Source organism: Geotrypetes seraphini, chromosome 4 (assembly GCF_902459505.1).
Source record: "Geotrypetes seraphini chromosome 4, aGeoSer1.1, whole genome shotgun sequence".
NCBI lineage: Eukaryota > Metazoa > Chordata > Amphibia > Gymnophiona > Dermophiidae > Geotrypetes > Geotrypetes seraphini.
The window spans coordinates 8438326-8462467 of record NC_047087.1 but is presented as its reverse complement, the minus strand read 5'-3'; the positions used below and the strand labels follow the sequence as shown (position 1 = coordinate 8462467).

The following is a 24142-nucleotide window of genomic DNA, read 5'->3' as shown; positions in this document are numbered from 1 at the left end:
TTAAGTAACTATGCTTTATCCCAGGGCAAGCAGGCAGCATATTCTCACGTATGGGTGGCCTTTAGGAAAATAAATTTTGTAACACAGATTGGCCAAAGTGCCCATCCTGTCTGGAAAAAGACTCTATACAGTAGTGAGAAGTGAAGGTATGAACTGAGGACCAGGTAGCAGCTTTACAGATTTCCTCAATGGGCGTAGATCTAAGGAAAGCCACAGAAGCTGCCATAGCTCTAACTTTGTGGGCTGTGACATGACTCTCCATTGCCAGTCTAGTCTGAGCATAGCAGAACGAAATGCAGGCAACCAGCCAGTTAGAAATCGTTCTCTTGGATACAGGATGCCCAAACTTGTTTGGATCAAAAGAGATGAAAAGTTGGGGAGATGTTCGATGTGGCTTTGTCCGATCAATGTAATAGGCCAAAGCCCGTTTACATTCCAAAGTATGCAAGGTGGTTTCTCCAGGATGAGAAAGAGGTTTAGGAAAAAAACACTGGTAGAGCAATGGACTGATTGAGATGAAATTCCGTGACAACTTTCAGAAGAAACTCTGGATGTGTATGTAGAACCACCCTGTCATAATGAAAAACTGTGAAGGGTGGATCTGCTACTAATGCTTGTAACTCACTTATCCTCCTGGCAGAGGTGAGAGCAATAAGAAAGACGACTTTCCAGGTAAGAAACTTAAGATGAGTTGTAGACATTTGTTCAAATGGTGGCTTCATCAAACTGGAAAGGACCACATTAAGGTCCCAGACGACAGGTGGAGGCTTGAGAGGTGGTTTCACATTGAAAAGTCCTTTCATTAATCTGGAGACCAAAGGATGAGCAGTAAGAGGTTTACTTTTGACTGGCATGTGAAAAGCTATAATAGTGCTGAGATGAACTCTGACAGATGTAGATTTGAGGCGAGAATCAGACAGATGAAGCAGATAATCCAACACCAAATCCACTGATAATGAAGTTGGATCATGATGATGAAGACGACACCAGGAAAAGAATCTAGTCCACTTTTGTTGATAACATTCCTGGATGCGTCAAGAATTTGACAAACAGGCTGAGAAAGATGTAAGTGAGATGGATTCAGCCCAAGAGAAACCAAGCTGTCAGGTGTAGTGATTGCAGGTTGGGATGTAGAAGTGATTCCTGATTCTGAGTAAGTAGAGTAGGAAATGCTGGAAGAGGTATGGGCTTCCTGCAGCTAAGTTGAAGTAGAAGGGAGAACCAATGTTGCTTGATGCACCAGGGCAGGGCTTAAGGCCCACATTCGTGTTTCGTCATGGAGGAGGAGCAGGAGGACTTTGCAGTTCCTCCTGCTCCCGAAGACAGTTCTGGAGGATTAAGGAGCAGGAGGGACTGAGCAACCCTCCTGCTCCCAAGTTTTAGGTACAGGGAAGGTGTCGGGCCGGTCCGGGGGAGGGGGGGCATGTTGGCCGGCCGGCCGGATGCAATCATTTGGTGGCAGGAGGGAGTTGGCATCCCTCCTGCCATATTCGCTCGGCCAGCGTCGGGTGAAGTAGCTGGGGTTTTGGGGGATTTTTGTTGGGTAGGGGAGGTTTTTTTTTTTTAAAGGCCTGATGTTTTGCGGCTCATTTAAAAAAAATGTTTATCCTTAATGATTATGCATGAGAGAGATTTGCATACCTGCCACTTCCATTATATGCAAATCTCTCTCATGCATATTCATTAGGGACATCTTGAAAACCCGACTGGCTAGGGGTCCCCTAGGACCGGGTTGAGAACTACTGTCTTAGAGTGAGGAAGAGATAATAGTTACTGTAGATGGGTAGACTGGATGGGCCATTTGGCCTTTATCTGCCATCATATTTCTATCCCCAATTGTGATGGCTTATTTTTTAATCTTGAAAAATTCAGGAAGTGGTACCAGCAAATATCGTGATCAAGAAAATATTAGCTTAACTGTTTTTTGAAGCCTTCTATGGAAATAGTGACTTTGAGAACCACTTTGAATGTGATTTTGGTTTGGATCTGGACCACTTCAGAGGGAAAGGTCAAAGCAGGCAGTGCGGAGTACCAGCAAATATGTCTCTTGGGCTCTGCAGCATCTGTGCCTTTCCACGTAGGAAGGTCACTGTTTCTGGGTCCAAAAAAGACCCAAACCACTGGGCTAGCTGCCCATTCCTCAGTCAAGAGTGCAAACGGGAGGCTAAACCAGATGCTCCCGCCTCTCCTTCCCATGTGGCACGCACACAATTTGCGCATTCCTGGCATTAATTAGGGGTAAAAGAGTCCCTGGACTCCATTCCCACTAGTTTTGAGACAAAACAAAGTTTTGGAGCTGCAGGAAACATTTGAAAAAAAGACTGCTAAAGGCAAAATAAAATGGAAAAAAAAGCAGTAAAATTAGGATTTGAGGGGTGGGGGGAACATAGGGGAACAAGTACAAACCACCAAACTTTTGAATATCAGACCCCACTTCCCCAATGCACCTCATGGGCTGTTAACAACCTTACTCACTGTGACCTGTGCTGGTAATGTGCTGCAGCCTGTCACAGCCCTCAATAGTAGCTGGAAAGGGAGAAGAAATCACTGCCTCATGAAGAAAGTCCTCCAACGCTGGGTCTTCGGGCTGCCAGCCAGACACAGTGTCTGACTAAACCCCTGTCCCCACGAATATGCAAATCTGGGAGGGAGAGGTGAAAATGCAGCTGGCACCCTGCGAGACACCGATGAGCCTCCTACGGATGACTGACAGCCTGTGCTCAAACCCCTGCCAAGCAGTAAGTGAGCAATGCTAACTGGGGATGGTCCCCAAGCTCCAAAAATGCTTCTCCACTCAGGCAGAACTGAACCCTGGAATCAAGAAGCTCTGAGCACCGAAAACTGAAGAAAAATAGGCAAAAACCCAACTAAAATTAAAGAAAAAAAGAAGGCAGAACAGAAATACTCCTTCAGGCTCGCAAGCCTGTAGGTGGCAACGGAGTTCTCAGTAAAATAGGAGGGTCAAAATGTACAGCGCTACATAAATGATAATTAGTAGTAGTACATAAAAATCGGGATTCATTCTGCAAAGGCTCATGGCCATGGGGAGATTACCTGCTTGTCTAGAACACCACAGCTATCACACTAGAAAAAAAACATCATGGCAGAAGCTCACAACACATCACAGAAAAGGGCTACTGCAATCAATGTTCTCAAATTCATTCTGATATGTAGTATCGCCACAAAATAAAAAAAAACAACCCTGCAGAAATCTGGGATACAAGCAGAAGCTTAGTCCAATTGTTAGCTATCTTGTCTCATGAAAACGTAGCCTTCCTTCTCAAGAACAAATTCCACAATGATTCCCATGACAAAGTGATAGAATGGCCTTTCCTTCCGAGCACTGCGGCTCCAGCTAAGTAATAAACTTTCTGGTATTAAGAGTATCAAAAAGGTGCCCAAACCTGATTTTCTAACGGCATGTTGTAGACTTCTGAATCCAGTAGCATTGTGCAGGCACTGAAAGGCACAGCCTGGTTAGCTATTGTTCTTGCAGCTCGACAATGAACCCGCAGGATTTCCTGCTCACATGAAACAATCAGCTTCTCCTAGAAATAGAGTACAAATTAGAGCAAATATCTCCCTATTTGTGTAGCGCAGCTCCAAAAACTCTGCAGTAGTAATATCGAATAAAGCAAAAATATAGCAAAGCAAATTGCTGTTCTTTAAATTAAAATAGCAGCAGTGAAAGCCTACCCTCTCTATGCTGTGCTGGAGTCTCAGTTTTCCTCTCACTGCTTCTTGCTGTCTGAACAAATCTTTCAATGGCTCTGACAGGGATGGAGGAGGAGCAATCTACAAATACAAAAGGAAAGATGACTTGTAAACAAATATAAATAGGCAATAGCATACATCAGACACATAAACATGTGATGTCATCTGACAATGTTGGAACAGAGCTCAGGAAACACCTATAACACGTTTGAGCATTATATTACCTTCCTGTTCACTGCACCTGTGTGGAGAAACCTTATTTAATCCTTAGCTTACATTAACTCTCTGGGATGTGGGATTACATTTCTGATTTATCATGCTGCCTAAAGAAAACATGCATTACAAGTGAGCAATAGAGAATGATATGGTGGCTGTTACCCGCAGCTAGCCGCCGGTAGCCACAGGTAACCTGCCGAAACGGTGGGGAAAAAAGAAAGTTCTCACTGCAGGTATAGAGACAAGGCCATCCACAGCCCCGTGGACCAGTGAATGGCCTTGTCTCTGCAGTTAAGGGAGGGAACGCGCGCAGTCACCGATCACATGCAGCCCCCTCCCTCCTGATCACCGCCACATCTATTTCCCTCCCTCCTGTTTGCCGCATCTATCTCCCTCCCTCCTACCTACAGTTCACCACTGCATCTATTTCCCCTCCATTCTCCTTACCTTCCTGGCACATTTTAGTTTAATTTGTTCAAGCAGCCTGAGCCTGAAGTCGCGTGCGTCTCCGGAAGCTTCTCCTCTGACGCAATTTCTGGTTCTGTCAGAGGAGAAGCTTTTGCAGATGCACACGACTTCAGGTTCGGGCTGCTTGAACAAATTAAATTAAAACACGCCACGAAGGTAAGGGGATGGGAGGGAGATGAATGGATCGTGTGTGGGGTGCTGAAGGGGGGTGGAGAGAGGGAAGGGGGTAGAAAGAAACAGATGCTGAAAGGAAATGTAGAACAGAGAGTGGGAAGAAGACACTGAAGGGAAATGGGGAACAGAGAATGGGGAGAAGACGATGAAGGGAAATGGGGAACAGAGAGTGCGGAGAAGACGATGGAAGGGAAATGGGGAACAGAGAGTGGGGAGAAGACGATGGACGGGAAATGGGGAACAGAGAGTGGGAAGAAGACGCTGAAGGGAAATGGGGAACAGAGAGTGGGAAGAAGACGCTGAAGGGAAATGGGGAACAGGGAGTTAGGAGAAGACGATGAAGGGAAATGGGGAACAGAAAGTGGGGAGAAGACGATGGAAGGGAAGAAGACAGAGATGCTAGACTATTGGGGGAGCAGAGGGAAGAAGATGGATCCAAGACCAATGAGGAGTGGGGGGTGGGAGAGGCACAGTAACAGAGCAAATGGAAGAGGCAGAGAAGGCAGACAGTGGATGGAAGGAATTGAATGAGAAGATGAGGAAAGCAGAAACCAGCCAATAAAAAAGGTAGAAAAAAAATTCTATTTCTTTTCTTTTTTTTTTAGGATAAAGTAGTATATTAGTTGTGTTGATAAAAATTTATAAACAAAGCACTGCCAGCTGAACATCTCTTTCTCTCGTTCAGCAGCCAGAACTTTGATTTATAAAATAACAATTGTACAGAATATTGTTCCTTTTTATACTTTGAGAAAATAAGCTCAGTATAAAACTATTCGAGGCTTGTGTGGATGGGATCAGATAGTTTGTGGGGACGGGAATCAGATGGCTTGCTAGAAATGGGGACCGAGCTCGCGGGGACGGGACGGAAACTGAGCTCGCGAGGACAGGACGGGGTGGAGGCAGGGACAAATTTTGTCATTCTCTAGTGAACAATATTGTTTTTTTCTGTCCACAAGCAGGATCAACCCAGTCATACAAATAGTTCTTCCCCAGCTATAGGATACTTCAGTATGTATACAGTTTTAGAACAGAAAACTTTAAAGTAAGTAACCTTGGAGGTGGGACATGATAGAACTGGCTGACCTGAAAACAACAGAAAAAGAAAGGCAATAACCAACTGTAAAACAATTGCAGAAAATAAAAGGGGCAAGCAGTAGAGCAGCTTAAAAAGTTTCAAATAAAATGTTATTAAAAGTCTTTTAAGATAAAAGGTGTACTGTATATATCCAGAGTTCACAAAAAACCAGAAAGAAAACCCAAGAGTCCCATAACACACTAGAAAACCCTCCCACAAAAAATGGTGGGAAGCACCAGATAGATGAGCAAAAAGTCCTTATCAAACAGCTCTAATATAGAAATTTCTATAATAAAGAGTTGTTTGATTGAGACTTTCTGCTTGTCTGCCTAGTATTTCCCACTATTTTTTGGTGTCTTTTCTATATCCAGAGTTCAACTGTTACTACAACAGCCCAACATGTTTTGGCATCACATTACCTGCATCAGAGACAAATGTCGGCTTTGCCAGCATGTAGGGGTGCCAAATTGAAGCTGTTCTTCAGTACCATTAAGGGCTCTTTTCAGTCTTATATGAAGTGTTACATTTTTAAAAGGTGTACACATAGACCCTGATTCTACAAAGCGCGTCTAAAGTTAGGCGCACTTTGGATGTCCAAGATAGGTGTCCTTTGTAGAATCGTGCTCAGCTTTAGACGTCCAAATTTTGCATTGGTATGATTCTTCTATAACCTTTAATGTTAATATTTCTTGCATACAAGAGCATTCATATACTGAACTCCTGTTTACTTAACATAATGCTGAACAAGCCCTATTTATTTCGGTGATATTTAAGTGATTACCTCCAAAGATTTGCTAGAATCTGAAGTACTTTAGATGCAATACATCTCTGACCGATCTTGATGTCTAAAAAGTGGCCCAATGAAATAAAACAATATTTTCATACCGCCAGCTGCAATAAGTTGGTTGGAGCATGTGGTGCAGCAAATAAGGAGATAGTACAATCTGATGATGGTGATCTAATTGCCTATGCAGTCTTGGAAGATCAGGAATCGATAGACCAGCAACACAACTCTCAATTTAATTTAATGTGGTATCTTTTATACAGCTAAATCTCCCAAAGGATTCGAAACGGTTTGCAAAACAATTAAATTGACTTTAGTAATGGCCAAAAATCTAATCAGGTACTTTGAATATCCCTCTTTGTCCCAAAGGGGTCACAATCTAACTATAGTACCTATGAAAGAAATGATTACTTAGTATTTACATTCTAAGTTAATTCAGTGAAGAGGTCTGTAATTAGCTTTTTCAAGAGTTCTATATAAAGAAGGAAGAGTGAAAAAATAATACAATAAATTCAATACCATAAAAGGGACAACAGAAGGGAAAACTTCAATATCAAAGAACCCCAAAGAAAAACCCTAAAATTAAAGCAGGAAAAAAATATATAGCAAAATTAAACAAGCCCAACAAAAATAAAGCAAAAAGAAAATTAAAATAAATCCCAGTCATTCTCACTACCCTCAGTTAGCTTCTAATTCTATGTCACCAATCAAGATCATATCGTGCTCTAGGACCTTAAGCGGGCACTACATAAAGATTCTATGACATGCATAAGCAAGCTAAAGGCCTTGATTTAGGAATTACATGGAAGTCTAAAGATATGGGGACTTGTGCAGATGACTGAATTAGAAGAGCATGCTGATTCTGTGTTCCAGATTACTTAAGAGAGAGTCTTAAAACATTGCAAAGTCAAGATGAAATCTTGAAAGAAGTAATAACTGCTATTAAATCTAAATAAACTCCTGAATTGCAATGGTAGTACAGATCACAAGGAAACTTCGGGAACAAAGACACCATTTGAAGTTAATCAATGACTTGCTGTTTAGAGAAATACAATATTTAAGAGATGAGGAATTATCAACTGCCTGATAATTTCACCAATTGCTCCAGAAAGACGTTTTCATGGCTAAACATGATCGTGAAGGTCATTTCAGATAGGAAAAACATAAAAGAATGTAAGAACCATCTATTTTTGGATTGGTATGGCCTGGGATATAAAAGCCTGGATATTAGCATGTAAAAAGTGTAAAATTGGGAAAGACTCATGTAGAAAGAGAGAGCTTCAATGAAAAGCTTTCATACTAAATTTCCCTCTTGAAATACTTGCAATAGATTACACTATCTTAGAACAAAGTCATAATGGTATGGAAAATATTCTACTCATGACAGATGTGTTTTCACATTTCACCTTAGAAGTTCCAACAAGAAATCAGATGGCCAGAACTACAGCTCAAGCAATAGTTTTGAGTATACAGTTATCAGGCAATCATAAAAACTTTATAGAATAACCAAGACTTGTACAAAACCATGTCATCCACAGGGAAATGCAAAATGTGAGTGTTTCAACAGAATGTTGCATGACATGTTAAAAACTGTGTCTTATGAAAAGAAAAAAAAAATGGGCGGAACATCTGCCAAATTAGTTTTTGCTTACAAAAGTCATTCATTCATCAACTGGATGCTCACCATTTTTTAAAATAATTTTTTTGGAAAGACTCAAGAGTACCTTGGGATTTACATACAGAAAGGGTGGTAGATGAATGTAACAGTCTCCCAGAAGAGGTTGTGGAAACAGAGACTGTGTCTGAATTCAAGAGGGCCTGGGATCGGCACGTGGGATCTGTCAGACAGAGAAAGATAATGGTTACTGCAGATGGGCAGACTAGATGGGCCATTTGGCCTTTATCTGCCGTCATGTTTCTAAATATTATGGAAGTAGAAACAGAACATATGGCATTAAATTCTCAAATGGTGTAATTAAAATTGTAAACAGTAACCAGATAAAATTAGTAACTTTTCCTAAAGAGGAAGACATTTTGTCTTTGGTGATTAATATTCAGATGTAATAACAACAGATAATGAAAGTGTTTGTTCGGAAATTGATGATGATAGTTGTTGGATTATTATACCTTATGTGGTTCCTGTAGATTCTAATTGTGACCCCACTGCAAGAGCATCTGGAAATTCAGAAAGTGTGTGACTGGAAGCAGATATGCATAGTATATCTAGCCTGTCCAATAGAAGTAAAGATGAATGAGTTGGGTATAGATATAGTTGGATCTGTACTTAATTGGTTTAACGATTTTTTAGTTAATAGGAATTATAGCGTGCTGAAGGATGGAACCTTTTCTAGGAGCTGGGCTTCTTTTTGTGGAGTGCCACAGGGCTCTTCTATTTCTCCTATGCTTTTTAATATCTTTACGAGTACTCTGCAAAACGTATGTTTGACAGCCAAAGTTTGTATGTTATCTTATATTGATTTTTTTAAATTAATTCCGTTAAATTCAAACAAGGAGGACATTTCAGCTAAGTTCACCAATTACATGAATAGGATATTGGGCTTCTACTAATAAATTGAAATTGAATGCAAGTAAGATGAAGGTTCTTTGATTTCAAGATTCACTATCCACTATCTTCTGTTCCTTCATGTCTTATTCTACAATCAGGTACTAAAACGTCTAAAGTTTTGGATATTCTTTTAGACTCTTCTCTTACATTTCCAATTTATGGAGGAAGATTTTTTTTATATATTACGAGGAAACTTAGGCTAGTGAAGTCATGCTTTTTTGATCATCATTTAGGTCAGACATTAGTGTTAGGTCAGATGTTAGTGTTACTTCATCTTGATTACTGTAATTCTTTATATTTGAACTTATCAAAACTGATGAAAAAATTACAGCTGCTACAGAATACTACGATTAATGTATGGTCTAAAAGATATGAAAGTGTTGTATTAGTGTACAAGAATCTTCATTGGTTATCAGTTGAGTTGAATTTAAGTTTAAATCAGATTGCATAGTTCATCATATATTACAGACTGACTTCAGATAATCTGATTTTGCTTTTTTCTCATTTGCATAATTCTTCCATCAGATTATGTGTTACTTTATTACTATAATTTTCCACAGATTAGAGGAGTACAATATAAACAACAGCACAACTCCTCTTTTGCTTATGCTGCCATTACAATTTGGAATAATCTACATTTTTACATTAGGACTGATATCAATTACTTAAGGTTTCATAAAAATTTTATGACTTGTTGTAATATTCATTTTATGATATTTCAATTATTGATTGCTTTTGTATTTTCCTGTAGATTTCACGGTCTCTTTGAATCTAAATCATCTTGAAACTTTTTGGTATAGTGTGAATAATAAGTTGTGTATTAGATTAGATTCTACCAGAGGAATGATGACTAAATACATTAGAGAAAATTATGTAGGACACTCAGACTGAATGTTAACTGTCCAATGTGCATATGGGGAAACAAGTAAATGTAAGAATGTCTGGAGTTTATGTAGTAAATACTGTCACATAATCAATACTAACATACAATAGCGAAGTTCAAAAATACCATTCATATGTATATTCGAATTATTCACTACTAGAACTTTTTGGTAACACGGTCTATAAGTATAATGTTATGTTACTTGGTTTTATGTGCTCATAGATCAGTGTGTTACAAGCAGATAATCATGCAGTCAGCAGACTAGTGGTTCACTTCAGAATTCTAATCACAGTACCAAAATGCTTCACTATTTCCAAAACTTCAAAGTAATTTTTCAAATTAATATTTAAAGTGCACTTCATCCTTGACAAAGGCCATGTTTTGCAGGGCTGCTTCAGGAAGCAGAGATATGAGTGTTCTTGCAAATGCCATGTAATTGTAGCATGTCAAACGGTTCTACTTGTAAAACACCTTTGTTTGATTAACGTGAATTAAACCTCTTTTTAGAAAAAAACTTAGTAGTAGAATTATTTCAGTAGGAGCCTTGGTTGGTACCTCATCTCTCAAAGGGTTACTTATAAGTTGTCAAAAATATCCCCAACAAAATCGCTCCATTAAAATGAGGCTGTTTAAAGATGCTTTTAATATTTAAATTTTTTAGTGAGGTTTCAAATCGTGCTATGGTTTAACCACCCCTCACCCTCTTGTTTTTTCCACTTTTCTACCAAAAATTGAAAATTGTAACTTTTACTCTTTCCCTCCCGACTCATGTTTGTATTTTATGAAAGTATACTGTTAAAATGTTAGTTTCTTTATATTATTCTCTATTTTGATTTTGTACATCGCTTAGTAATTTTAATAAGCGATTCATCAAAAATATTAATAAACTTGAAACTTGAGATGATATCACTGTAATAATGATCTTCAAATAATAGAAAACTCCATAAACTTATAAAGTGCTGCAAACATATGATGAATGTAAAATCTTGTTGCATGAAATATCAATCATTTCCACATTGTTCAGTTATAGATTAATATATAAGAGCTACTTTGCACATAAGAATAAAAAGTTATTTATTTATTTAGCCATATATACTCGAATATAAGTCTATTTATTTATTTAGCCATATATACTCGAATATAAGTCAATATGACTATAACTTGATACCCCCATTTTCCGCTCAAGAAGGAGAAAAAATGGTTGACTCGAATATAAGACAGGGGGCTTCCAAGTTTTATTACAATTTGTTGAAATGCCTATCATGAATTCTAAACGTTTTACAATATTAAAAACAAGGGAGAGACTTACAAGGACATATCAACAAGACAAATTAAGGACTTAAAATAAAAACAATAGGTATGTTTTGGTGAAATACAATATTTACAGGAAAAGCAGACATAAAAAGGGAAGAAACACAAAGAGGGGGAGGGAGAAGGTCGGCCATTTAGAGAGCAGCGCAGGAAGCACGAAAAGCTCGGCCCTGTAGAGTGCGTCGCTGGCCGCAAAATGGGAACCAGGGATGGAGAGGCTCAGCATGGGGCAAGGCGCGTAAAACAGTTACTTACCGTAACAGTTGTTAACCAGGGACAAGCAGGCAGCTACTCTCACATATGGGTGACGTCATCCGACGGAGCCTGGATATGGACAGCCTCGCAAGCATACTTGCTTGTAGAAACTCAGAAATTTCGAGTCTGCCGCACCGCGCATGCGTGAGTGCCTTCCCGCCCAGCACAGGGCGCGTATCCTCAGTTCAGATAGCTAGCAGAGAAGCCAACCCAGGGGAAGTGGGTGGGACGTGAGAATAGCTGCCTGCTCCCAGGCAGCCTATTCTCACATATGGGTTACCTCCAAGCTAACCAGAATGGGATGGTGGGAATATTGGCAACTTAGGAGAATACATTTTGTAATACTCTCTGGTCAAAATGGCCATCCCGTCTGGAGAAAACATCCAGACAATAATGAGAGGTGAACGTATGAACCGAGGACCAGGTGGCAGCTTTGCAAATTTCCTCAATAGGAGTGGATCTGAGGAAGGCTACTGAAGCCGCCATGGCTCTGACTTTGTGGGCTGTGACTCGACTGTAGATGCAATCCAGCCTGGGCATAGAAAGAGATACAAGCAGCCATCCAGTTGGAGATGGTACACTTAGAAATTGGATAGCCCAGCTTGTTCGGATCGAAGGAGACAAAAAGTTGAGGAGAAAATCTGTGTGGTTTGGTGCGTTCTAAGTAGAAGGCTAAAGCACATTTACAGTCCAGAGTATGAAGAGCTGATTCTCCAGGATGAGAATGAAGCCTTGGAAAAAACACTGGAAGTACAATAGATTGGTTGAGATGAAATTCTGAAACCACTTTAGGCAAGAATTTTGGATGAGTACGGAGGAACACCTTGTCATGATGGAAAACTGTGAAAGGTAGATCAGCAACTCAAGCTTACAGCTCACTGACTCTTCGAGCAGATGTGAGGCAATGAGAAACACCACTTTCCAAGTGAGATATTTCAGATGAGCCGTAGACATTGGTTCAAATGGAGGCTTCATTAACTGAGCAAGAACAACGTTGAGATCCCAAACCACCGGAGGCAGTCTGAGAGGAGGTTTGACATTGAAAAGTTACTTCATAAATTTGGAAACAACCGGATGAGCAGAGAGGAGTTTCCCTTCAATAGGCTGATGGAAAGCAGCAATTGCACTGAGATGGACTCTGATAGATGTAGACTTGAGGCCAGAGGTAGACACGTGCAAAAGATAATCCAGAACAGAAGATAAGGAGGAATCTTGAGGCTCCTTATCATATGAGATGCACCATGTAGAAAATCTAGTCCATTTTTGGTGGTAGCATTGTCTAGTGGCAGGCTTTCTAGAAACCTCAAAAATGTTTCGTATAGGTTGAGAAAACTGAAGAGGAGTTATGTTGAAAGGTACCAAGCTGTCAGGTGTAGACACTGCAGATTAGGATGAAGTAGAGACCCTTGACTCTGTGTAAGCAGAGACGGAAAAACTGGTAGATGGTATAGCTCCTTGCTGCTGAGTTGTCTCGGCCACCGAGGAGCTATCAGAATCATGGTGGCATGATCGTTTTTCAGCTTGACAAGAGTCTTGAGCATGAGAGGGAATGCATACAGGAAGATTCGTCCATTCCAGTAGAAAAACATCTGCCTCGAGGCGATGAGAAGAGTATATCCTGGAGCAGAACTGAGGCAGTTTGTGGTTGTGAGGAGAAGCAAAGATATCTATCTGAAGAGTTCCCCACTGAGAAAAAATGTGATGAACAGGCGAAGAATTAGTGTCCATTTGTGAGGTTACAGAAGATGACTCAACTTGTCCACCAGTTTTTCTCTCCTTGAATGTAGACAGCTTTCAGGAAGGTGTTGTGAAGGATTGCCCAATCCCAAACCTTCAGAGATTCTTGGCAAAGAGAGAGAGATCCTGTTCCTCCCTGCTTGTTGACACAGTACATGGCGACTTGGTTGTCCATCCAAATGAGGACTACCTGGTCGTGAAGATGTTGAAAAGCTTTGAGAGCATTGAAGATCGCTCTGAGTTCCAACAGATTGATGCAACACTATTGATCCATGCTGGACCAGTGGCCTTGAGTACGGAGACTGTCGAAGTGAGCCCCCCAAGCATAGGTCGAGGAATCTGTCATGAGGACCTTCTGATGAGGTAGCGTTTGAAAGAGTAAACCTCTGCAGAGCTTGGAAGAGAGCATCCAACAGCGGAGAGACTGTCTCAACGAAAGAGTGACTGTAATGTGTTGAGAGAGTGATCTGCAAGCCTGCGTCCACTGAGATGCCAGGGTCCACTTAGGAATTCTGAGGTGAAGTTTGGCAAAAGGAGTCACATGCACTGTGGAGGCCATATGACCTAGTAGTACCATCATGTGTATCGCTAAGAGTGAAGAGCAGGAAGACACTTTGTGACAGAGCTGAAGAAGAGCATCCAGACGTTGTTGAGGAATGAATGCTCTGAGTTGGATAGTATCCAGAACAGCTCAAATGAACTGTAGATTCTGAGAGGACTGAAGGTGGGGTTTGGGAAAGTTGATTCGAATCCCACGCTTTGTAGGAACCACGTAGTCCGTTGGGTTGCTACAATAATCTCCTGAGATTTTGAATCTTTGATGAACCAGTCGTCCAGGTAGGAGAATACCTGAAGACCATGGTTCCTTAGAGCTGCTGCTACCACCACTAGGCACTTGGTGAACACTCTGGGAGATGATGCCAGGCCGAAGGGTAGCACCCTGTATTGAAAATGCAGATTCCCCACCCGAAATCTGAGGTACTGACGGGAGGCTGGATGAATGGGAATGTGAGTGTAAGCCTCCTTGAGATCTAGAGAACATAACCAATTGTTCTGATCTAGAAGGGGATAGAGGGATGCCAAGGACAGCATGCAAAATTTTTCCTTGACCAAAAATTTGTTGAGAGCCCTGAGATCTAGTATGGGTCGCAGATCGCCCGTCTTCTTCGGAACTAGGAAGTAACGGGAGTAAAACCCTCTGCTCTGCTGTTCCACTGGAACTTCCTCGATGGCACGGAGATGAAGCAGAGCTCGAGCTTCCTGAAGAAGGGCAGTCTGGGATGGATTGGAAGGATACTCTCTTGGAGGAAGCTCTGGTGGAATCTGAGAGAAATGATTATTGACAAACACCCAGAGATCGGACGTAATGGTCTCCCATCGATGGTAAAAATGATGGAGACGACCTCCTCTGAGGGGAAGGGAGGACAGAGGCAGAACAATGGAGGTTATGCTCTGTTTGAGACAGTCAAAAAGGCTTAGGTGCAGCCTTGGATGTAGCAGAAGGTTGTGGTTTCTATTGCTTCTGCTGCTGTTGCTTCTTGGGGGGTGCTCGAGTGTAAGGAGCCGCCCTTGGAGGATAACACCTCTGGAAGGATGGAAGAGGTCGAGGTTTTGCAGGAGCTGGCTTAGGCTTTGGTCTAATAATCGAAGCAAAAGATTTTTCATGCTCAGACAACTTCTTGGTGGCAGCCTCTTTGGATTCATCAAAGAGGTCATTGTCCTCACAAGGAATATTAGCCAGATGATCCTGAAGATTGGGGTTCATATCAATGGTGCGAGGCCAGGCTAGGCGGCGCATCGCTACTGAGAATGCAGTGACCCTGGAAGAAAGTTCAAAGGTATCATAAGATGACTGAAGATGTAACCTGAGTTGCGCTAAGGTAGCAGTGACTTGTTGGAACTCCGAATGTCTATGTTGATCAAGGTTTTTAGTAAAACCTGGAAGGATATCAATCAGGAACTTAAAATAAGTAGTGAAGATAAAATTATAGTTAAGGACTCTGGAAGCCATCATGGAATTCTGATAAAGGCGACGGCCAAACTTGTCCATGGTCTTACCCTCTCTTCTATGAGGTACTGTGGCATAAACCCTGGAAGGATGGGTCCTCTTTAATGAAGATTCCACAAGGAGGGATTGGTGAGAAAATTTTGAGAATTCACAACTCTTGGAATGTAGAGTTCTATACCTTGATTCCAATTTGCCTGGAAAAGGAGGTATAGCATAAGGAGTCTCCAGATTTCGTTTGGAAGTTTGAGACAGAAGCCTGTTAAAAGGAAGCTTGAGTCACTCTGCAGGAGGTTGAGGCAGATGCATTTCCTCCAAATACTCCTTAAGAGCATTTAGAACCAGAGTCGTCCTTAAGAGTATTTAAGATCCAGGTCGTCAGCCATTTGACAAAGAAAGGAAGAAAAGGACAAATGATCCACCAGAGCATGGCCTCGAGAAGGGCTCAATGACCGAGGCGCCTTGAGTGGAGAACGAAGGCGAGGCCTCTCTGGAGTATTTATTGGAAGCAGTTGAGTCCTCGAGGTCTGCAAGTGGTGACTTTGATCGAAGAGTTGGAGGCCTCTAAGAGCTGGAAGGCCTGGACGAGGTAGGCTTTTCTCTGGAAGAAGACCTGCGCCTCGATGAGGGCCTCGATTGACGTCGAGAATGCTGCCTGGAAGTAGGTCTCGGGTAAGGAGACTTTGCCCTATGTCTGGAAATGGGCACTGCCGCTGGTGAATGAATAGGGCTAGAAGCTGTAGATCGAAACCCCATAGACTCAGTGGTTTGGATCGAGGAATCTCGAAGCACTCCCAAAGACTCGGCTCCTGGTATGGATTCCAGTCGAGACACTCGCAAAGACTCAACTCCTTGCATAGAGTGTGTAGATTCAGCTCGAGGCACAGGCAGGGGACTTAACCTTGTGGGCGTCTGCTGATTGCCCAGGCTGGACTAAAGGAGGCAGAGTCTGTATTTGCTCAGTAAATGAACAAATTCCCGCTCTAAAATGGTCTGGATAGTAGCCTGCAATTGTGGATCCGAGTCTGAAACTGGACCACTTGCTGAGGCTAAAGGCTCGAGGTGGCGGGAGAAGCCAATCCTCAACTTAGAGGATTGATGCTTGGATAGCTTGAGGACCACCACAGGAACCTTCTGCTTAGGTATCTGACCTAAGGGAAGCTCAGGGGAAGATAAGGCAGGTGTACTCGAGCCCAAACATGATCCAAACGAGGAAGGTCTGATGAGAGGAGTTGTGGAAACAGGAGGACCCCCCGTTGAAGGCTTGACCGAGTCAGAAGTCGAGGTCGAAGGTGTAGCTGAAGAGTCCACCCTGAACAGCTTTTCCAACTGAACCAGATGATGTTTAAGGGCTCGAGGTTGAAGAGTAGCACAGCGGCGCATGACTTCAGACTATGGTTAAGCCCGAGACAGCAAAGACAGCAGCGGTGTGGGTCCGTGAGGGAAATTGCACGCTGGCACTGGCTACACTTCTTGAAGCCCGTGACTGGCTGGGACATAGACAGAAAGATAACCGCTCTGAAGTCGAAGCCCGCAGGTTGCGGGCGCGCAACTCGTCCCGCCAGTCAGCCGGCGAAAAAATAATTTTTTTTTTTTTAACTAACAGAAAAGGCACAGCGATTCGACAAAAAGAAATTAACACAAACCGTGGTGAAGAGAAAGCACGAAGCGAACGAAGTTCAGCGCAGTGTGTCAAAGACAGACTTCTCGGCTTCGCGGAAAACTGAGAACTGAGGAGACACCCCTGTGCTGGGCAGGAAGGCACTTGCGCATGCACAGTGCAGACTCAAAACTTCTGAGTTTCTACAAACAAGTCTGCTTGCAAGGCTGTCCGCATCCGGGCTCAATGGATGACGTCACCCATATGCGAGAATAGGCTGCCTGCTTGTCCTGGGATAAAATCGCTTCTGCCCCTTACACTGCTGGACCACCAGGGATTAAAAACGGCGCAAAAGGTAAGCGCGGGGGGGGGGGGGGGTGTTAGTTTAAAGTGGTTTTAAAAAAAAGTTACTCAGCCAGGACAGGAGACAGCAGGCATCCCTCCTATCCCGGCCTGCCATATCGTGTGTGTGTGTGTGTGTGTGTGGGGGTCGGGGTCTTCATTGTATGATGACCCGAATATAGGACAAAAACCCCACTTTTTGTCCCCAAAATCTCATCCTATATTCGAGCATATAAGGTACTATTTATAAACCATAAAAACATAATAGCAGCCTTGGGTCAGACCAATTGTCCATCAAGCCCAGTTGCCCGTTCTCATGATGGCCAATCCAGGCCACTAGTATCCGGCCAAAATCCAAAGAGTAGCAACATTCCATGCTACCGATCGAGGGCAGCAGTGGCTTCCCCCATGTCTTTCTCAATAAGACTATGGACTTTTCCTCCAGGATATTGTCCAAACCTTTCTTAAAACCAGCTAGGCTATCCGCTCTTACCACAACCTCTGGCAACTCGTTCCAGAGCTTAATTATTCTCCGAGTGAAAATTTTTTTTCCTCCTATTGGTTTTAAAAGTATTTCCCTGCAACTTCATTGAGTGTTCCAAAGTCTTTGTAATTCTTGACAGTGAAAAATCAATCCACTTTTATCTAAGTGGTTGTTCAGGTGCTCAAATATTTTTCCTCATCTGTCCTGGTGGGCTCACACTCTATCTAATGTGCCTGGGAGCAATGGGGATTAAGTGACTTGCCCAAGGTCACAAGAACCTGCATGTGAATAGGCTCACTTCATATAAAGAACAGCACATTGTACCCCAACAAGCAAAAAAGCTCAATCATAAGTACTTAGTCATAAAAATGCCCAACCTTGAGGTTTAAACCAAGTGGGTGACTGGTATTTAGGTAATGAATCCACCTTTGCTTCTTTCTCCAAAGTGTTCTAGTCATATCCCCACCCCAGGGTGATGAGGAAGCTTCAAGCACAGCATACTGCAATTCTTGAACTTCATGTGACAAACTTTGCCAATGTGACACTACAGGAACATCTTGCATCCCGGTGTGTATTCTACTTATGCTCTTGTATTCTTGTTCTAACCACTCAGGACCTGTGTCCCACATAGATCCTTTCACAAGGGCAACACTTTATAAAGCTACGTAGTTTTCTGTTATTTGAAGAGCGTTATTATAGTAACATCATCCCCAAGTCATCACAGCCTTGTTTTAATGGAGCAATTTTGTGGGGCATCTTTTTGAAAACTTCTAAGTAACATGTTGAGAGATGAGGTACCATCCAAGGATTCCACTGAAATAATTATGCTAATAAAAAGTTTTTCTAAAAGAGGTTTAATGCCCAGCACCCTTCACCTCTCAGTGTTCTGTTATAAATAGCACTAATGCATAAACTTTTTTCCTGCTCATCTGGACATCACTTCCTTAGTCACTGATCAATGGGAGTCACCTAAAGGTTCGCTAAAAGAGGCCACAGCTCTGTCCTAAGCACTATCCTATGTCTACGAACTTCCAGCAGCTGTTTGTACAGGCTAAGATGGACTCTGGGGTAGCGCAAGTGACAAAGGGCACCACCTTCCTAGTGAGGGTGGAGTGATGCTGAAGGGCACACAGGACCGTACACTGGATGTGATCTTTAGGACAGTTTGAAGCGCTGGCTTTGGGTATTAATGTTGCAGCAGCTGCCTCCTTTGTGGCACGGACCTGTCATACTAGATTTTGGACTAGTTCCTCTGAGTTTGGGAATTCCTGTCCCCATATGTTTAAGGAAGGAGTAGATTATGTAGCCTATGCTCTTTATGACATCATCAGAGTCCTGAGTAATGTTTCGGCTTACTCCATTTCTACCTGCCAGAAGCTCTGGATCAGACAATGGGTGGGCAACTCAGCTTCCAAGGCCACTCTCAGAAGATTGCCCTTCAAGGAGCAGATGCTGTTTGGTAAGGGGTTAAATGAACTCTTGGCCAGTGTATCAGATCAACATCCCAAATCCCTCCCGGAAAACTGGAGCTGTCGTTCTGTCAGATGCAGCAGAAGCACTTTTTGTGCCTCTAGGATATCCCACAGATTTTGCTCTGTTTACTCAAGAGGCCCTTTCAGGGGTCCAGACAGAGATTTGGCAGTTACAGGCACCAGCAGATCCCGGACTCCCAAGAAGCAACAATGATGCCAGGACGATGGCTACCACTTCTCATGTTGGGACTTGGGAGGCAGGGAACACAAACAAGGAAGGAAGGAGGGCATGAACTTGGGATACAGAAGAGAGGGAGGAAGGGGAGCATGAGCCATAAGATGGAAGAATGAAGGAAGGGAGGGAAAGTGATGCTGAGGTGGGACAGGGAATAGAAAGGGAGAACTGGGTGTCCGAGTGAAAAGAAACGAGAGATGGTGCACATGGGGAGATGAAGAAAGAGAATTGTTAGGCGTAGGAAGTGAGAGGACTATTGGACATGGTGATGGGAGAGTACTGAGGTAGAGATGCATGGGGAAGAGAGAGATGAGAGGGAGTAATATTGGATGTGGTGGTGGAGAGGGAACAGTGGGAAGAATGAAAAGGAATGTAAGAGGGGCCTCAAGGAGGTAGAGAAGGTAGGAAGAATATTAGGATCCAAGTTACATACAAATTCAACTTAAGAACGGTTTAAAAAATGGAACCCATTCTTAACCCGGGGACTGTACACCTGAAAAAAAATTTTGTTTCCATTTTTTATATTTCTAGCCATTTGCTCTTCTGCCTGCACTTTTGCCAGATGTATCTCTCTTGGCTTCTTTCATTTTCGTCTGGTATTCCTTTATGTGCTCCTCTTCTTGAATACTTTTATATTTCATGAATGCCAACTCTTTTGCCTTTTTTTGTCTGCCACTAGTTTGAAGAACAAGAAAAAACTCCAAAAAGAAAACTGCCAGAGGAACTTACAAAAGAGACAAACTGAAAGGCAGTGTAGTCAACGAGTTCTAAGAGTGGTATTCTGACTTTAAAGTGTGCAACAGGGTAACAAACCCTCAATGAATAATCATATAAATAAATAAAATATAATTATAAAACGGGATATCCTCAGTGTGAAAGATTAGCGAGGGGAGGAGAACCTCCAGCGCTTAACACACCAAGGCAGAGGCAACAAGCCCCTACCTGCACACCATCATTGGATATCTCACGTGTGCCCAACCAAAACTGGTGAAAAATAGTGCAGTGAGTAATTACTAAATCACACAAGATAATAAAATTAAAGCAAAAATACCACTCTGAGAACCCCCCAGCCAACTCCAAAACAAAATAAACTCAGACTTAGCTTGGACTGAAGAGTAGACAAAATCCTCCCAATAAAGAAAAGTCCAGCGAATGACTGATTCAAAAAAATTGTTCTTCAGGCAGGGACTAGTTTGAAGAACCATATCGGTTTCCTTTTTCTCTTGTTTTTACTTTCCTCACATAAAGGTCTATAGCCATTTTTATTGCTCCTTCGAATTTGAACTACAACTTAATAATAATAGTTTATTTTTATATACCGCCAAACCATCAGTTCATGGCAGTTCACAATAATAATGCACTTGGCATTAAAAGTACAAGGTCATACAGCAATGTTAAAAATGGAAATGACACAAATCTAATACAACACTAAGCAGAGAAATAGCAACATCTGAAAACTTATTAAAAAATGGAATTTGATTGATAATACGAATTCATCAAATAATCAATTAGAAACTTAAATGGATTACTAAAGGTTATAAATTAAAATCAATTCTATGTTTTTTAAATAGATAAGTTTTAAGATCTTTCCGAATAATAATAGGAAAGGGATGGGGAAACAAGAACGTTCAAACATGAATTCGTTACTCCAGCCTGGAATGCCAAAGTCCTATCTAAATTATTTTTTACAATGGCATGCTTTTGCTGACAGAAAAGTGAACCAACTTGGTCTTCGAATGTTTTTTTTATTATAATAAAATCTAAAATGGGAAGAGAGATATGAAGGTGCTAGACCAAATAAAATCTTAAAACAGATACAGCCAAATTTAAACAACACCCTGGCTTCAAATGGCAACTAATGAAGCTTTTGATAATATAAGCTAATATGATCATGTTTTTTAAGATTAAAAATCAGGAGGACAGCTGTGTTTTGTATTATTCTCAATCAACTGATTGTTTTTCTATAGGAACCCAAATAAATGATATTACTATAATCTAATACTGAGAGAATAGACGATTGTACCAAGATTTTAAAAGACAAAGTCAAAGTATTTCCTTATGGAGCGCAACTTCCAATGGATAATAAAATATTTCTTGATCAATCAATCAGTATGAGCTTTGAATGACAGTGAACGATCTAATGTCACCAAACGATCTAAAGTCACCAAAATCAGAGACATCAGGTACACCGGAGAATCCCTCTGGGTGAACCTTGCCAGGGGCAATAACAAATGCCTGTATCTTGGTGTTGTATACAGACCACAAAACAAAAGGAGGATGCAGACGATGAACTAATGGAAGACACTGAGACCATCACACTACGTGGAGATACAGTGCTGATGGGAGACTTCAATATGTGGACTGGAACAAATCAGCGGCTACAACCAGGGGCAGCAAGAGGCTACTAGCCTCCATGCGAGGAGCACGACTCAAGCAGTTGATATTAGAACCCAGCAGGGATCAGGCAATCCTGGACCTGATGCTCACCAACAGAGACAGTGTCACGGAGGAATCGGTGGGAGACACCTTGGCCTCCAGGGACAACATGGTGTGGTTCCACCTCAAGAAAGGAACCACTTGGTCAAATACATCGACCAAGGTCCTAAATTTTAAAGGAACCAACTTTCAGGGCATGGGGGACTATATCTACAAAGTGCTGCAAAACCAAAGCAGGACGGACAGTGTAGAGGTACTATGGTCGGCTCTGAAATCTACCCTACAAGAAGCAACCAACATTTACATAAAAACCGTGAGCAAACGACACAGAAAAAATAGACCACAATGGTTCTCCACGGAAATCTCAGAACTAGTAAAGCAAAAGAAAAAAGCTTTCGTTACCTACAAACAGTCATAAAGATCGGAAGCTAAAGAAACTTATCTGGCGAAATCTAGAAAAGTTAAAACGCAAGTCAGAGAGGCCAAACTCTGGATGGAAGAGAACATAGCTAGGCAGATAAAGAAAGGGGAGAAATCCTTTTTCAAATACGTTAACGACAGGAAGAAGAACACAAACGGTATATGGCGCCTAAAGAAACCTGACGGCAACTTTATAGACTCGGACGCAAACAAAGCAGAACTACTCAACAACTACTTCTGCTCTGTCTTCACCTGCGAAGCACCAGGATCCGGTCCTCAGCTACAGATCAAGGGGAGCTCAGAGGACCCATCCGGGACACAAAATTTACTGCGAGCGACATCTATCACAAGTTATCAAAACTAAAAGTAAACAAAGCTATGGGTCCAGACAATCTATACCCTAGGGTACTTCGAGAATTGAGAGATGTCCTGGCAGAACCATTAGCCGAGCTCTTCAACCTTTCCCTAAACAAGGGAAGAGTGCCCCTGGACTGGAAAACTGCCAACGTTATCCCACTCCACAAAAAGGGATGCAGGTCAGAGGCTGAAAATTATAGACCGGTAAGTCTCACATCAATAGTGAATAAACTCATGGAAACGTTGATTAAAAACAGATAGGACACAATTCTGGATGATGAAAGATTAAAAGATCCCCAACAGCATGGCTTTACGAAGGGAAGGTCTTGTGAATCCAATCTGATAAGCTTCTTTGACTGGATAACAATAAAACTGGATGGGGGTGAGTCCCTAGACATCATGTATCTAGACTTCAGTAAGGCTTTCGATAGTGTCCCGCACCGTAGGTTATTGAACAAGATGAACTCGTTAGGACTAGGAGAAACACTGGCAGCACGGATAAAAGACTGGCTTAGCGGCTGATTTCAAAGGGTAATGGTAAACGGCATCCCCTCAAAAATATCGAAAGTGACCAGTGGAGTGCCGCAAGGCTCGGTCTTGGGCCCAATGCTATTTAATATCTTTGTAAGGGATCTGACTCAGGGACATCGAGACAAAATTACATTATTTGCCGACGACTCTAAACTATGCAATGTTGTAGACAGGGCAACAGAACCTGGCAGCGCAACCAGGCCCAACACTATTGAGCAGGACCTACTTTTACTAGAAAAATGGTCCAAAACTTGGCAACTGAACTTTAATGCCAAGAAATGTAAAGTAATGCATCTTGGAAGCAGAAATCCATGCAGAACATACACCTTGAACGGTGAAAACTTAACAAGAACTACTGCAGAAAGGGACTTGGGAGTACTCATCCGGGAAGATATGAAGGCTGCCAATCAGGTGGAGAAAGCTTCAGCAAAGGCTAGACAAATGCTGGGTTGCATCAGAAGGAGCTTTATCAGCCGAAAGCCTGAAGTCATACTGCCGTTGTACAGATCCATAGTGATACCTCACCTCGAATACTGTGTCCAGTTTTGGAGGCCACATTATCAAAAGGATGTGAAGAGAATGGAATCGATCCAGAGAAGGGCCACTAGGATGGTCTCAGGACTTAAAGATATCCCTTATGAAGAACGACTGACCAGACTGCGCTTATATTCTCTCAAAGAGCGCAGAGAAAGGGGGGACACAATATAAACATTTAAATACAGCATGGGCCGCATTGAAGTAGAGGAAGAAATCTTTTTCCTTAAGGGTCCCACGGCAACAAGAGGGCATCTGCTAAAACTTAAAGGGGGAAGATTTCATAGTGACACCAGGAAATACTTCTTCACCGAAAGGGTGATTGATCGTTGGAATTGTCTTCCACGCCAGGTGGTCGAGGCCAGTAGCGTGCCCGACTTCAAGAGTCGATGGAACAAATAGGTGGGGTTGCTGCATAGTTATACTTAAAAAATGGATTCCAAGGGATGGAAAGATCTTGAGTGGGCAGACTTGCTGGGCCGTCGGCCCTTTTCTGCCGTCATACTCTATGTTTCTAATATTTTTAAAGTAGAAACTATGGGG

The 24142-nt window shown here is 42.1% G+C and overlaps 1 protein-coding gene across 5 annotated transcripts in view; it reads right to left on the bottom strand.

The window, feature by feature from the left end:
- ANKRD11 (ankyrin repeat domain 11) overlaps positions 1 to 24142 on the bottom strand; it is a 456185-nt gene that overhangs the window by 41092 nt on the left and 390951 nt on the right. For all 5 annotated transcript variants that reach the window (XM_033940962.1, XM_033940964.1, XM_033940960.1 and 2 more), the window contains 2 exons: positions 3697 to 3795; positions 3405 to 3548 (listed from right to left, as the gene is read on the bottom strand). In XM_033940962.1, coding sequence (XP_033796853.1) covers positions 3405 to 3548; positions 3697 to 3795 — 243 coding nt within the window. The remainder of the gene's footprint in view (positions 1 to 3404; positions 3549 to 3696; positions 3796 to 24142) is intronic.